Source organism: Cryptomeria japonica, unplaced genomic scaffold (assembly GCF_030272615.1).
Source record: "Cryptomeria japonica unplaced genomic scaffold, Sugi_1.0 HiC_scaffold_38, whole genome shotgun sequence".
Taxonomy (NCBI): Eukaryota; Viridiplantae; Streptophyta; class Pinopsida; order Cupressales; family Cupressaceae; genus Cryptomeria; species Cryptomeria japonica.
Window position 1 is genome coordinate 321,537 of NW_026728860.1, and position 16,930 is coordinate 338,466.

At 28.9% G+C, this 16,930-nt stretch overlaps 1 protein-coding gene across 1 annotated transcript; it reads left to right on the forward strand.

The window, feature by feature from the left end:
* Positions 1 to 226: 226 nt before the first annotated feature.
* On the forward strand, positions 227 to 16,703 carry LOC131862176 (uncharacterized). Its single transcript, XM_059214988.1, has 3 exons — positions 227 to 413; positions 7,689 to 7,817; positions 16,564 to 16,703. The coding sequence occupies exons 1-3, from the start codon at positions 227 to 229 to the stop codon at positions 16,701 to 16,703; spliced, it is 456 nt and encodes a 151-aa protein (XP_059070971.1).
* Positions 16,704 to 16,930: the final 227 nt, after the last annotated feature.

The following is a 16,930-nucleotide window of genomic DNA, read 5'->3' on the forward strand; positions in this document are numbered from 1 at the left end:
GTGGCTGCAGTTTATTCTTTATTTATGCACGATACGTATTAAATATGTATTCTAATCCGGGAAGACTAAATCAACATTTATTTCGACTACGTGAATGAATAAAAATATACAAGTGAAAGAAACGGTTGAAAATTTACACCGATCTTGTAAATACAGCCGCACCACCGGGTGGACTATTGATGCACTATAGAATGAACGAATCCAGTTTTATTTGTCTCACTTGAGAATGGATGAGAACAGGAGAGGAGCGAAAATTGGTTTCAGTGGCTGTCCATACGGTGAGATTCGGAAGCAGGGTCTTCAGCATTACGAAAGAGGCGCACATGTGACCAGTTTTGGTCTGATAAAACAGACTTCTTTGAGACGGTACGGCCATGGAATATGGTTGCTGAGGCCGCACAGGTGCCCAATCCGTCTCTGATAAAATAGATTTCTTTGGGGGCGGTTGGGGCGAAGGACATGGAATAGTGGTATGCCTGCACCTGGCCGAAACATGCACTATAAACAGAAGGAAGTACACAAAAAACAGTACTATCAGTTTCCAACGCATGAAATTCTCCATAATTTCTTTATTGTGTTAAGCGCACAGAAAACACTTTACGTTTCAACTAAATGATCAGTTAGCAGCCGGAAACTGATATGACATCCAATGCAATACTCTCATCTATATATAGAGGGAGCCCCAAATTTAAGAAGCTCCTACGAGGACGTTTGTTCCGTCAAATGATGCATTCAATGTGTTGTGCGTAGTGGAGACGAAAAAAATTACGATCTGCTCCCTATTCAAATTAGAAGCTTTGACTAACTAATTACATCTTAAGAAAGCATGAAAGAAATCTCCCAAAATTAATTCAAAGTGCCGGGCTTCCTAATTTTAAAAAAGTAAGACCTAGCTTACATATATTTTATTTTAATCAAATATATATATAATACATTCAGATATCCTTATGGAGACGCCTATTAGAATTCGGGTACATGATAAAAATAGGCGATAAGGATATATGAAATTTTAAATATCTATTTAGACTATTTTATATAATTTATGTGTTGCAAGATCAAAGCAAATACTAAAATCTAAGATATATTAAACTTTATTTAATGATAATATTAAACTTTATTTAATTGGAGTAATATGGTTATGGTTAGCATTAGGGTTAAGGTTAGTGTTATGGTTAGGGTTAAGGTTTACATAATGGTTCGGGTTAGATTTATGATTAGGGTTTGGGTTATGATAATGTTTAGGGTTTATATCATGGTTAGGGTTAGCATCAACATTAGGGTTTGGTTTTGGTTTAGGATTATGGTTAGCATTAAGGTTTAGGATTACAGTTAGGATTATGGTTAGGGTTAGGGTCATGGTTACGGTTTAATATTACGGTTCAATTTATGGTTAAGGTTAGGGTTTAGTGTTAGGGTTTAGTGTAAGGGTGACAATTATAACTGGGGGTATGGTTAGGATTAGGATTCAGTTTATGGTTATGTTTTGGATTAGGGTTAAGGTTAGTATTATGGTCAGGGTTAAGGTTTATATCATGGTTAGGGTTAGGAATATAATAACAATTGGGGTATATATCATGGTTAGGGTTAGCATCAAGTTTTGTTTTTCGCATGGGATCATGGTTAGTGTTAGGGTTAGTATTGGGGTTAGTCTTGGTGATTATAATTAGGGTAAAGTTTAAAGATTATAATTAAAATTAGGATTAGGGTTAGGGTTAGGTCTAGAATTATAATTAGGATTAGGGATAGGGTTAGGGTTAAGATTGCATAGAAAGATAGTCTATGATGATAGCTACAAGAGTTAGGGTTTGCGTCAGGATTAGGGTTGTTAGGGTTAGGGATTAGATTAGAGGGAGTTATAGTATTATAGATAAAATGATAGTTATAATTGGTTTTAGTTAACGATTATAGTTATTATTGTAGGATAATGCTTGGGGTAAGGGTTCAGGTTCAGGTTCAATTAGAATCAATATTAGGAATAGGGATAGGGTTTAATTAAGGTTAGCATTACAACTAAATTAAGGTTACATTTAGTGTTATGACTCAGGAAGGGTTAGGATTCAAGGATAAAGCATGTTGTTAGGGTTATGGTTAGGATTAGGTTTTAGGGTTAAGACTAAGTATTATTGTTAGGGTTAGGGTTAATAATTATAATTAGTGTAAAAGTTATAATGAGGGTTAGGTTTAAGGTTTGGTATTGGGGTTAGTCTTAGTGATTATAATTAGGGTAAGTTTTAAAGATTATAAATAGTGATTATAATTTAAATTAGGGTTAGGGTTAGAATTAAAATTAGGATCAGGGTTAGGGTTAGGCTTAAGATTGGAATGAAAGATATTCTGTGATGAGAGGTGTAAGAGTTAGGGTTTGTGTTAGGATTAGGGTTGTTAGGGTTAGGGTTAGATATAAGGTTAGGTTTAGGGTCATTATCAGGTTAGGGTTAGGGTTAGGGTCTAGATTAGAGGGTGTAATAGTATTATAACTAAAATAATGGTTGTAATTGGTAGGATAATGCTTGGGGTAAAGGTTCAGGTTCAATTAGAATCAGTATTAGGATTAGGGATAGGGTTTAATTAGGATTGAGGTTAGAATTACAACTAAATTAATAGAGCTTTGTTTGAAGGTTAGCATTAGAATTTAGTTAGGGTTATGGGTTATGTTAGCATAAAGATTGGGGATAAGGTAAACCATAGGTTGGATTTATAATCGAGGTCGCTTCAGGGTTATGGTTGACGGTTATGGTTAAATTGGTATTAATGTTCTATTAGGATTAGGATTAGGGTTATGGCTAGGTTAAGGTTAGGGTTAAGATTGCATAGAAAGATAGTCTATGATGATAGCTACAAGAGTTAGGGTTTGCGTCAGGATTAGGGTTGTTAGGGTTAGGGATTAGATTAAAGGGAGTTATAGTATTATAGATAAAATGATAGTTATAATTGGTTTTAGTTAACGATTATAGTTATTATTGTAGGATAATGCTTGGGGTAAGGGTTCAGGTTCAGGTTCAATTAGAATCAATATTAGGAATAGGGATAGGGTTTAATTAGGATTAGGGTTAGCATTACAACTAAATTAAGGTTACATTTAGTGTTATGACTCAGGAAGGGTTAGGATTCAAGGATAAAGCATGTTGTTAGGGTTATGGTTAGGATTAGGTTTTAGGGTTAAGACTAAGTATTATTGTTAGGGTTAGGGTTAATGTTAGGGTTTGAGATTAAGGATAGGGTTAGGGTAATGGTTTGAGTTAGGGTTTAGGGTTAGCATTAGGATTATGGGTAGGGCTTACTCTTAGGATTAAGGATAGGTTTTGGGTTTTGGTTAGGGTTAGGGTTTAGGGTTATGGTTAAGATTGTAGTTAGTTTTAGGGTTTAAATATAGCTCAAGTAATAGCTTAATTATAATTATGATTCGAGCATATTGAGGGTTATGGTTACATTTACTTAGGGTTATGGTTAGGCTAGAATTAGGGTTACTATTGTGCTATAATGCTTAGATTCATTTATATTTAGATTAGGAGAATAATAATAATGATTAAGGTTATTGTTAGGGTTTGAGAAGGGTTACGGATAGAATTATAATTAGGGTTAGGGTTTGGATCATCATTAGGATTAAAATTAGATTCAAGGTTTGGGATAGGGATAGAACCTTGGTATCAAAGATAGAACCCCAAGTTTAGTGAGTCACATATTTGTAAATTTACAATATGTTTTAATTAATTTGAAATGGATATAATCATTTAAGAAAATAAAAAACCAAAAATAAATCTAAAATTATAATAAATCTATTAAAATAGATTTTAATTTTATACCCAAAAACATGAAATTTTATAAAATAGTATATACTATAATTTATATAAATTTTATGAAATATTCAAAATAAGTTACATGTGCATATCCATGACTAAGATGGTGGTAATTGCATAGAAATTTACAATATGTTTTAATTAATTTGAAATGGATATAATCATTTAAGAAAATAAAAAACCAAAAATAAATCTAAAATTATAATAAATCTATTAAAATAGATTTTAATTTTTATACCCAAAAACATGAAATTTTATAAAATAGTATATACTATAATTTATATAAATTTTATGAAATATTCAAAATAAGTTACATGTGCATATCCATGACTAAGATGGTGGTAATTGCATAGATTGAGCTCAAACCTTCTAAGCAATTGGTAAGTTCTTATCAATCAAACTTTTCACAAAAAATGAACTTAAAGTCCTAAAATTATGAAAGAATCTAGGTCAACCTGTCTATGTATCTGTGGTACTACACAAGTGGTAAAATTTATGAGCATTGTATAATTCATTTGGATATCTTATGAGAGAAAATTTTGAATGCATTGTAAAAATATTAATTAACATTGATTTTCTATTGTTAATATATATGAGATAGACATATTTATCGACAAGAAAATTGACCACCAAGAAAATGTCCAAATTTACAATATTCAAATTAGCAAATTGTATTCATAGATTCAATTGGAACCATTATTAATATGATTTAAAATTAATTTATATTAAATATATGAAATAAAATCTTGATAACATAAAACAGATAATAATCTATTTAAAGCACCATCATTGATTTGATTTCTATGCTTATCAAAAGAGTAATATTATTTTAGTACCATTTATTTTGTGCATTATTAGTATCTATTCAATTAACGCACTTAAATCTCAATTTTTTATATGCAAGCTATAATAATATTCAAATAGGGTTAGGGTTTAAGGATAAAGCATGGTGTGCAGGTTAGGATTATATAATAAAACTTTATTTTAAGGTCAAAGTTAAGGTTTAACTAGGAAAATCTATATAAGGATTATTGTTAGGGTTATGGTTCAATTAATGTTAGGATTAGGGTTAGGATTATGATTATTTTTATGATTAAGGTTTATGTTTTTGGTTAGGATTATGGTTAGGATTAGGACTATGGTTATGGCGAGGGATAGGTTTACTTCATGTTTAGTATTAGTGTTAAGGTTAGGGCTAAGGCTAGGGTTTAGGGTTAGAATTTAAAGTTAGGGTTACGATTATGTTTAGGGATAGGGTATACATCATTGTTAGGGATAGAGTTAGGGTTAGCAATATGTTTTGCATTATATTTAGGGTTAAGTTTATAGGGTTATGGTTAGGTTTTATTGTCAAGGATAATAAATATTTAGAGTTATGGTTATGTTGCAGTTGTTATTATAGGATAATGATTTCATAAAACTTATTATCAATTTATTATAAAATATTTAAAAAATCCTTCACTATTATGTACTTTTGTTATGAATTGGTTTTAATTATTTAAATATTTTTATGAGATTGATACATTTAAATTTTGTTGTAATAAAATAAAGGCATTTTAAAATAGATTAAACTTAGTTTTAATTAAAATAATCTTATTAATACAAGTATGAAAATAGTTTAAACTTTCTTTTGATTTAGATTACTTGTTTTATTCTAACTCTACTCTTATAAAAATTAAATGATAACCCAATACAACATTAATGCTATCCCTAATACAACCCTAACCCTAACCGTAACTAAAGTCACAATCTTATTTAAGGGTATAACATTTGAGAAATATAAATTTTGTTTTTTCAATATAGAAACATTATATTTTGATGACTAAAATTATTTGTTTAAATATGTGATTTTGATTTTTTTAAGTTAGAAAAATTAAATTTTATGTTTACAATTTAGAAACATACAAGTTTGTTTTTATCTTTCTAAATTGATAACTAATATTCTTGCAACATTATCTTAACAAAAACGAGAAAAATAGTATGTTCTATCATTCTATGCAAATACAATTTAGAAACATTACATTTTTATTACTACAATTTAGAAATTGAAAAATCACATGTGTATAAATTTGATTTTTTCAATATAGAAACATTATATCTTGATGACTAAAATTATTTGTTCTAATATGTGATTTTGATTTTTTAAATTTCGAAAACTTAAATTTTATGTTTACAATTTAGAAACATACAAGTTTGTTTTTTATCTTTCTAAATTGATAACTACGATTCTTGCAAGATTATCTTAACAAAAAAGAGAAAAACGGTATGTTCTATCACTCTATGCAAATATAATTTAGAAACATAAAAATTCCTTTTGATCTTGAAAAATCACGTGTATATAAATTTGTTTCTTTCAATATCGAAACATTATATTTTGATGACTAAAAATATTTGTTTAAATATGTGATTTTGATTTTTTAAATTTAGAAAAATTAAATTTTATGTTTACAATTTAGAAACATACAAGTTTGTTTAGGAGAAAAACGGTATGTTCTATCACTGTATGCAAATATAATTTAGAAACATTATATTTTTATTACTACAACTTAGAAACATAGATTTGATTTTTTCAATATAGAAACCTTATATTTGGATGACTAAAATTATTTGTTTAAATATGTGATTTTGATTTTTTAAATTTAGAAAAATTAAATTTTATGTTTACAATTTAGAAACATACAAGTTCTTTTTTATCTTTTTAAATTGATAACTAAGATTCTTGCAACATTATCTTAACAAAAAAGAGAAAAACGGTATGTTCTATCACTCTGTGCAAATATAATTTAGAAACATTTTATTTTTATTACTACAATTTAGAAACTTAAAAATTATTTTTGATCTTGAAAAGTCACGCGTGTATAAATTTGATTTTTTCAATATAGAAACATTATATTTTGATGACTAAAATTATTTGTTTAAACATGTGATTTTGTTTTTTAAAATTTAGAAAAATTAAATTTTATGTTTACAATTTAGAAAGATAAAAGTTTATTTTTATCTTTCTAAATTGATAACTAAGATTCTTGCAACATTATCTTAACAAAAAAGAGAAAAACGGTATGCTCTATCATTCTATGCAAATATAATTTACAAACATTATATTTTTATTACTACAATTTAAAAAGATAAAAAATATTTTTTGATCTTGAAAAATCACATGTGCGTATAAATTTTATTTTTTCAATATAGAAACATTATATTTTGATCACTACAATTATTTGTTCAAATATGTGATTTTGATTTTTTAAATTTAGAAAAATTACTACAATTATTTGTTCAAATATGTGATTTTGATTTTTTAAATTTAGAAAAATTAAATTTTATGTTTACAATTTAGAAACGTACAAGTTTTTTTTTTATCTTTTTAAATCGATAACTAAGATTCTTGCAACATTATCTTAACAAAAAAGAGAAAAACAGTATGTTCTATCACTGTATGCAAATATAATTTAGAAACATTATATTTTTATTACTACAATTTAGAAACATAAAAATGATTTTTGATCTTGAAAACTCACGTGTGTATAAATTTGATTTTTTCAATCTAGAAGCCTTATATCTGGATGACTAAAATTATTTATTTAAATATGTGATTTTGATTTTTTAAATTTAGAAAAAATTAAATTTTATGTTTACAATTTAGAAACATACAAGCTTTTTTTTATCTTTCTAAATTGAGGAAAGCTAAGAGGTCTAGTAGTGAGTCTACCAAAAAGAGCTTGACCATTGACTCGGAGATTCATAACTTGGAAGAGGAAGATGTGAAAGGAACAAAGCAAGAAAAAGTTGAGAGTAGCTTGGGGGAAAGAAGGTCAGCTAGGCTTTGTGACAAAGAGAGGAATCAACCTACCAAGACTGAGACTAATTTTTATGAAATTTATTATATTGAAGATGAGGCTGACTCCAAGGATAATTCTAAGGATGAGGATGTTAATGTGGATGAGGAAAAACAGACTGAAATCCCTAATGAGAACATGGACGAAGAAGACGAAATTAAAGAAGAAAACAACAAATCGGAAAGTGAACATTAGTCCCTTTTCAAAGAGCACAATGGCCTAGTGTCCTCTAAAGATATGGAAATGGGTCCATGTTTGCCTTTGAGGTCGACCCAGGAGGCTAACAACACTAGTTAGGAGCAATTGAATGACATGAAGGAGAAAATTGCAAGGCTAGAAAAGAAATATGATGAACATGATAGTATAATGAAACTTTAGTGTGATGCTTTTAATTCTCTCTATAATATCACAGATGGGATAATGAAGAATGCAGTCCTAGGTACGGTTTCTGGTAAAGGTAGACCAAATAAAATTAGGAAGAAGAATGGAAAGAAGGGTATAAGAGAAATGACAGAGGAGGACGAAGAAGATCAGAAGGAGACATGGAAGCAGAATGTCGGCAGGCTCGAGTGGGAATGGAATCTAATAAAGAAGTAATGGTCTCTTGGTTTTCTCTATTTTGGTCTTTTTGTTATGTTTTTCTTTAGATGGCTAATTGGGACCTGTGTGCCCAATTTGACAGACTTTATGTTAATTAATTATACTAAGACTGGCTCGGTTATGTTGATAAGGATAATGCTGGAAACATCATTAGTTGTATAGCTTATGATAATCGGTATTGTGATACTTCTGCTATTAACATTGGGTATGATACTAGCATCCGTAGAAATAGTCTCAGGGGTAGGAAAATTTTTGATCATTTTTTATTAGAACTGGTTCCTTTTTGTTAGCTATTTTATAGTTGGTGTTTGGTTTATGATGTAATTCTGCTTCTCTTTTCATTCAGGGCCATCTCCCTGCTTATCTAATAAAAAAAAATAAGACTAAGACAATAACCTTAAATAAATAGAATATGTTATTAATTAATTAATTATTTCCATACCTGGAATGGCATTGTTTCCCTTAACAACTAACCTTTGATATTCTTTTCTCCGTTCATTAAGATGGAACTTTCAGTCACAAGATTTGAACAAGGAACAGATCATATCTTGCTTCTAAAACTGACCTTTTCCAACACATAATCTTTTGGCATTTCAAAATTTGTTTACTATTTATTCTTGTATAAACTTCTCAACATTATTTTATAGCCTTTAGGTTCTTCATGGAATTGGTTGTGCTTGCGTATTAGAAAATTTATACCGATCTTCTGTATACTGCCGTGCCAACGGGTGGCTGCAGTTTATTCTTTATTTATGCACGATACGTATTAAATATGTATTCTAATCCGGGAAGACTAAATCAACATTTATTTCGACTACGTGAATGAATAAAAATATACAAGTGAAAGAAACGGTTGAAAATTTACACCGATCTTGTAAATACAGCCGCACCACCGGGTGGACTATTGATGCACTATAGAATGAACGAATCCAGTTTTATTTGTCTGTCTTGAGAATGGATGAGAACAGGAGAGAAGCGAAAATTGGTTTCAGTGGCTGTCCATACGGTGAGATTCGGAAGCAGGGTCTTCAGCATTACGAAAGAGGCGCACATGTGACCAGTTTTGGACTGATAAAACAGACTTCTTGGAGAGCGGTACGGCCATGGAATATGGTTGCTGAGGCCGCACAGGTGCCCAATCCGTCTCTGATAAAATAGATTTCTTTGGGGGCGGTTGGGGCGAAGGACATGGAATAGTGGTATGGCTGCACCTGGCCGAAACATGCACTATAAACAGAAGGAAGTACACAAAAAACAGTACTATCAGTTTCCAACGCATGAAATTCTCCATAATTTCTTTATTGTGTTAAGCGCACAGAAAACACTTTACGTTTCAACTAAATGATCAGTTAGCAGCCGGAAACTGATATGACATCCAATGCAATACTCTCATCTATATATACAGGGAGCCCCAAATTTAAGAAGCTCCTACGAGGACCTTTGTTCCGTCAAATGATGCATTCAATGTGTTGTGCGTAGTGGAGACGAAAAAAATTACGATCTGCTCCCTATTCAAATTAGAAGCTTTGACTAACTAATTACATCTTAAGAAACCATGAAAGAAATCTCCCAAAATTAATTCAAAGTGCCGGGCTTCCTAATTTTAAAAAGGTAAGACCTAGCTTACATATATTTTATTTTAATCAAATATATATATAATACATTCAGATATCCTTATGGAGACGCCTATTAGAATTCGGTACATGATAAAAAGAGGCGATAAGGATATATGAAATTTTAAATATCTATTTAGACTATTTTATATAATTTATGTGTTGCAAGATCAAAGCAAATACTAAAATCTAAGATATATTAAACTTTATTTAATGATAATATTAAACTTTATTTAATTGGAGTAATATGGTTATGGTTAGCATTAGGGTTAAGGTTAGTGTTATGGTTAGGGTTAAGGTTTACATAATGGTTCGGGTTAGATTTATGATTAGGGTTTGGGTTATGATAATGTTTAGGGTTTATATCATGGTTAGGGTTAGCATCAACATTAGGGTTTGGTTTTGGTTTAGGATTATGGTTAGCATTAAGGTTTAGGATTACAGTTAGGATTATGGTTAGGGTTAGGGTCATGGTTACGGTTTAATATTACGGTTCAATTTATGGTTAAGGTTAGGGTTTAGTGTTAGGGTTTAGTGTCAGGGTGACAATTATAACTGGGGGTATGGTTAGGATTAGGATTCAGTTTATGGTTATGTTTTGGATTAGGGTTAAGGTTAGTATTATGGCAGGGTTAAGGTTTATATCATGGTTAGGGTTAGGAATATAATAACAATTGGGGTGTATATCATGGTTAGGGTTAGCATCAAGTTTTGTTTTTCGCATGGGATCATGGTTAGTGTTAGGGTTAGTCTTGGTGATTATAATTAGGGTAAAGTTTAAAGATTATAATTAAAATTAGGATTAGGGTTAGGGTTAGGTCTAGAATTATAATTAGGATTAGGGATAGGGTTAGGGTTAAGATTGCATAGAAAGATAGTCTATGATGATAGCTACAAGAGTTAGGGTTTGCGTCAGGATTAGGGTTGTTAGGGTTAGGGATTAGATTAAAGGGAGTTATAGTATTATAGATAAAATGATAGTTATAATTGGTTTTAGTTAACGATTATAGTTATTATTGTAGGATAATGCTTGGGGTAAGGGTTCAGGTTCAGGTTCAATTAGAATCAATATTAGGAATAGGGATAGGGTTTAATTAGGATTAGGGTTAGCATTACAACTAAATTAAGGTTACATTTAGTGTTATGACTCAGGAAGGGTTAGGATTCAAGGATAAAGAATGTTGTTAGGGTTATGGTTAGGATTAGGTTTTAGGGTTAAGACTAAGTATTATTGTTAGTGTTAGGGTTAATAATTATAGTTAGTGTAAAAGTTATAATTAGGGTTAGGTTTAAGGTTGGTATTGGGGTTAGTCTTAGTGATTATAATTAGGGTAAGTTTTAAAGATTATAAATAGTGATTATAATTTAAATTAGGGTTAGGGTTAGAATTAAAATTAGGATTAGGGTTAGGGTTAGGTTTAAGATTGGAATAAAAGATATTTTGTGATGAGAGGTGTAAGAGTTAGGGTTTGTGTTAGGATTAGGGTTGTTAGGGTTAGGGTTAGATATAAGGTTAGGTTTAGGGTCATTATCAGGTTAGGGTTAGGGTTAGGGTCTAGATTAGAGGGTGTAATAGTATTATAACTAAAATAATAGTTGTAATTGGTAGGATAACGCTTGGGGTAAAGGTTCAGGTTCAATTAGAATCAGTATTAGGGTTAGGGATAGAGTTTAATTAGGATTAAGGTTAGAATTACAACTAAATTAATAGAGCTTTGTTTGAAGGTTAGCATTAGAATTTAGTTAGGGTTATGGGTTATGTTAGCATAAAGATTGGGGATAAGGTAAACCATAGGTTGGATTTATAATCGAGGTCGCTTCAGGGTTATGGTTGACATTCAAATTAGGGTTGAAATAGTAAATATGGTTAAGGTTAATTTTAGGGTTAGGATTATGGTCAGGGTTAAGTTTTACTTATAAGGAACATAAGTTTATGGTTAGGGTTTAGTGTCAGGGTTACAATTAAGTTTAGGGTTTACATCAAAGTTAGGGTTAGAATTACGGTTATGGTTAAATTGGTATTAATGTTCTATTAGGATTAGGGTTTGGGCTAGGTTAAGGTTAGGAATAGATTACGATAAAATCTCCATTTGAATTAGGGTTACATTTAGGGCAGGATTTTTGTCAGGGTTAGGGTTTAGGATTATGGTTAGGTTAGAGTTAGGATTAGGGTTGGGGTTGGGGTTAGGATTATGATTAGGGTTATGGTTAAGTTTATTATTGAAATCATGTTTAGCACTAAGGTTAGGTTTAGGATGATGGTTTGGCTTTGGCTTAGGCTTAGGCTTAGGGTCATAGTTAGGATTATGGTTAGGGTTAGGATTTACATCAAGCTAGGGTCAAGGTTAAGATTAGGGTTTGGGTCAAGGTTAGGGTTAGGATTTGGGCTAGGGTCATTGTTAATATCATTGTTTGAATTAGGTTTAGGCTTAGGGTTAGGGTGAGGATTATGGTTAATGTTAAGGTTTGAGATTAAGGATAGGGTGAGGGTAATGGTTTGAGTTAGGGTTTAGGGTTAGCATTAGGATTATGGGTAGGATTTACTCTTAGGATTAAGGATAGGTTTTGGGTTTTGGTTAGGGTTAGGGTTTAGGGTTATGGTTAAGATTGTAGTTAGTTTTAGGGTTTAAATATAGGTCAAGTTATAGCTTAATTATAATTATGATTCGTGCATATTGAGGGTTATGGTTACATTTACTTAGGGTTATGGTTAGGCTAGAATTAGGGTTACTATTGTGCTATAATGCTTAGATTCATTTATATTTAGATTAGGAGAATAATAATTATGATTAAGGTTATGGTTAGGGTTTGAGAAGGGTTACGGATAGAATTATAATTAGGGTTAGGGTTTGGATCATCATTAGGATTAAAATTAGATTCAAGGTTTGGGATAGGGATAGAACCTTGGTATCAAAGATAGAACCCCAAGTTTAGTGAGTCACATATTTGTAAATTTACAATATGTTTTAATTAATTTGAAATGGATATAATCATTTAAGAAAATACAAAACCAAAAATAAATCTAAAATTATAATAAATCTATTAAAATAGATTTTAATTTTTATACCCAAAAACATGAAATTTTATAAAATAGTATATACTATAATTTATATAAATTTTATGAAATATTCAAAATAAGTTACATGTGCATATCCATGACTAAGATGGTGGTAATTGCATAGATTGAGCTCAAACCTTCTAAGCAATTGGTAAGTTCTGATCAATCAAACTTTTCACAAAAAATGAACTTAAAGTCCTAAAATTATGAAAGAATCTAGGTCAACCTTTCTATGTATCCGTGGTACTACACAAGTGGTAAAATTTATGAGCATTGTATAATTCATTTGGATATCTTATGAGAGAAAATTTTGAATGCATTGTAAAAATATTAATTAACATTGATTTTCTATTGTTAATATATATGAGATAGACATATTTATCGACAAGAAAATTGACCACCAAGAAAATGTCCAAATTTACAATATTCAAATTAGCAAATTGTATTCATAGATTCAATTGGAACCATTATTAATATGATTTAAAATTAATTTATATTAAATATATGAAATAAAATCTTGATAACATAAAACAGATAATAATCTACTTAAAGCACCATCATTGATTTGATTTCTATGCTTATCAAAAGAGTAATATTATTTTAGTACCATTTATTTTGTGCATTATTAGTATCTATTCAATTAACGCACTTAAATCTCAATTTTTTATATGCAAGCTATAATAGTATTCAAATAGGGTTAGGGTTTAAGGATAAAGCATGGTGTGCAGGTTAGGATTATATAATAAAGCTTTATTTTAAGGTCAAAGTTAAGGTTTAACTAGGCAAATCTATATAAGGATTATTGTTAGGGTTATGGTTCAATTAATGTTAGGATTAGGGTTAGGATTATGATTATTTTTATGATTAAGGTTTATGTTTTTTGTTAGGATTATGGTTAGGATTAGGACTATGGTTATGGCGAGGGATAGGTTTACTTCATGTTTAGTATTAGTGTTTGGTTAGGGCTAAGGCTAGGGTTTAGGGTTAGAATTTAAAGTTAGGGTTAGGATTGTGTTTAGGGATAGGGTATACATCATTGTTAGGGATAGAGTTAGGGTTAGCAATATGTTTTGCATTATATTTAGGGTTAAGTTTATAGGGTTATGGTTAGGTTTTGTTGTCAAGGATAATAAATATTTAGAGTTATGGTTATGTTGCAGTTGTTATTATAGGATAATGCATTCATAAAACTTATTATCAGTTTATTATAAAATATTTAAAAAATCCTTCACTATTATGTACTTTTGTTATGAATTGGTTTTCATTATTTAAATATTTTTATGAGATTGATACATTTAAATTTTGTTGTAATAAAAAAAAGGCATTTTAAAATAGATTAAACTTAGTTTTAATTAAAATAATCTTATTAATACAAATACGAAAATAGTTTAAACTTTCTTTTGATTTAGATTACTTGTTTTATTCTAACTCTACTCTTATAAAAATTAAATGATAACCCAATACAACATTAATGCTATCCCTAATACAACCCTAACCCTAACCGTAACTAAACCACAATCTTATTTAAGGGTATAACATTTGAGAAATATAAATTTTGTTTTTTCAATATAGAAACATTATATTTTGATGACTAAAATTATTTGTTTAAATATGTGATTTTGATTTTTTTAATTTAGAAAAATTAAATTTTATGTTTACAATTTAGAAACATACAAGTTTGTTTTTATCTTTCTAAATTGATAACTAATATTCTTGCAACATTATCTTAACAAAAACGAGAAAAATAGTATGTTCTATCATTCTATGCAAATACAATTTAGAAACATTACATTTTTATTACTACAATTTAGAAATTGAAAAATCACATGTGTATAAATTTGATTTTTTCAATATAGAAACATTATATCTTGATGACTAAAATTATTTGTTCTAATATGTGATTTTGATTTTTTAAATTTAGAAAACTTAAATTTTATGTTTACAATTTAGAAACATACAAGTTTGTTTTTTATCTTTCTAAATTGATAACTACGATTCTTGCAACATTATCTTAACAAAAAAGAGAAAAACGGTATGTTCTATCACTCTATGCAAATATAATTTAGAAACATAAAAATTCCTTTTGATCTTGAAAAATCACATGTATATAAATTTGTTTCTTTCAATATCGAAACATTATATTTTGATGACTAAAAATATTTGTTTAAATATGTGATTTTGATTTTTTAAATTTAGAAAAATTAAATTTTATGTTTACAATTTAGAAACATACAAGTTTGTTTAGGAGAAAAACGGTATGTTCTATCACTGTATGCAAATATAATTTAGAAACATTATATTTTTATTACTACAACTTAGAAACATAGATTTGATTTTTTCAATATAGAAACCTTATATTTGGATGACTAAAATTATTTGTTTAAATATGTGATTTTGATTTTTTAAATTTAGAAAAATTAAATTTTATGTTTACAATTTAGAAACATACAAGTTCTTTTTTATCTTTTTAAATTGATAACTAAGATTCTTGCAACATTATCTTAACAAAAAAGAGAAAAACGGTATGTTCTATCACTCTATGCAAATATAATTTAGAAACATTTTATTTTTATTACTACAATTTAGAAACTTAAAAATTATTTTTGATCTTGAAAAGTCACGCGTATATAAATTTGATTTTTTCAATATAGAAACATTATATTTTGATGACTAAAATTATTTGTTTAAACATGTGATTTTGATTTTTAAAATTTAGAAAAATTAAATTTTATGTTAAAAATTTAGAAAGATAAAAGTTTATTTTTATCTTTCTAAATTGATAACTAAGATTCTTGCAACATTATCTTAACAAAAAAGAGAAAAACGGTATGCTCTATCATTCTATGCAAATATAATTTACAAACATTATATTTTTATTACTACAATTTAGAAAGATAAAAAAAATTTTTTGATCTTGAAAAATCACATGTGCGTATAAATTTTATTTTTTCAATATAGAAACATTATATTTTGATCACTACAATTATTTGTTCAAATATGTGATTTTGATTTTTTAAATTTAGAAAAATTACTACAATTATTTGTTCAAATATGTTATTTTGATTTTTTAAAATTAGAAAAATTAAATTTTATGTTTACAATTTAGAAACGTACAAGTTTTTTTTTATCTTTTTAAATCGATAACTAAGATTCTTGCAACATTATCTTAACAAAAAAGAGAAAAATGGTATGTTCTATCACTGTGTGCAAATATAATTTAGAAACATTATATTTTTATTACTACAATTTAGAAAAATAAAAAAGATTTTTGATCTTGAAAACTCACGTGTGTATAAATTTGATTTTTTCAATATAGAAGCCTTATATCTGGATGACTAAAATTATTTGTTTAAATATGTGATTTTGATTTTTTAAATTTAGAAAAAATTAAATTTTATGTTTACAATTTAGAAACATACAAGCTTTTTTTTATCTTTCTAAATTGAGGAAAGCTAAGAGGTCTAGTAGTGAGTCTACCAAAAAGAGCTTGACCATTGACTCGGAGATTCATAACTTGGAAGAGGAAGATGTGAAAGGAACAAAGCAAGAAAAAGTTGAGAGTAGCTTGGGGGAAAGAAGGTCAGCTAGGCTTTGTGACAAAGAGAGGAATCAACCTACCAAGACTGAGACTAATTTTTATGAAATTTATTATATTGAAGATGAGGCTGACTCTCAGGATAATTCTAAGGATGAGGATGTTAATGTGGATGAGGAAAAACAGACTGAAATCCCTAATGAGAACATGGACGAAGAAGAGGAAATTAAAGAAGAAAACAACAAATCGGAAAGTGAACATTAGTCCCTTTTCAAAGAGCACAATGGCCTAGTGTCCTCTAAAGATATGGAAATGGGTCCCTGTTTGCCTTTGAGGTCGACCCCAGATGCTAACAACACTAGTTAGGAGCAATTGAATGACATGAAGGAGAAAATTGCAAGGCTAGAAAAGAAATATGATGAACATGATAGTATAATGAAACTTTAGTGTGATGCTTTTAATTCTCTCTGTAATATCACAAATGGGATAAT

What these genes read in the sequence shown, in the direction of transcription:
- LOC131862176 (XM_059214988.1), top strand. Translation starts at nt 227, where the DNA reads ATGGATGAGAACAGGAGAGGAGCGAAAATTGGTTTCAGTGGCTGTCCA. An exon ending in GCCGCACAGGTGCCCAATCC is followed by an intron (nt 414 to 7,688) that starts GTCTCTGATAAA and finishes ATTATATTGAAG; the next exon opens with ATGAGGCTGACTCCAAGGAT. An exon ending in AGAAAACAACAAATCGGAAA is followed by an intron (nt 7,818 to 16,563) that starts GTGAACATTAGT and finishes ATTATATTGAAG; the next exon opens with ATGAGGCTGACTCTCAGGAT.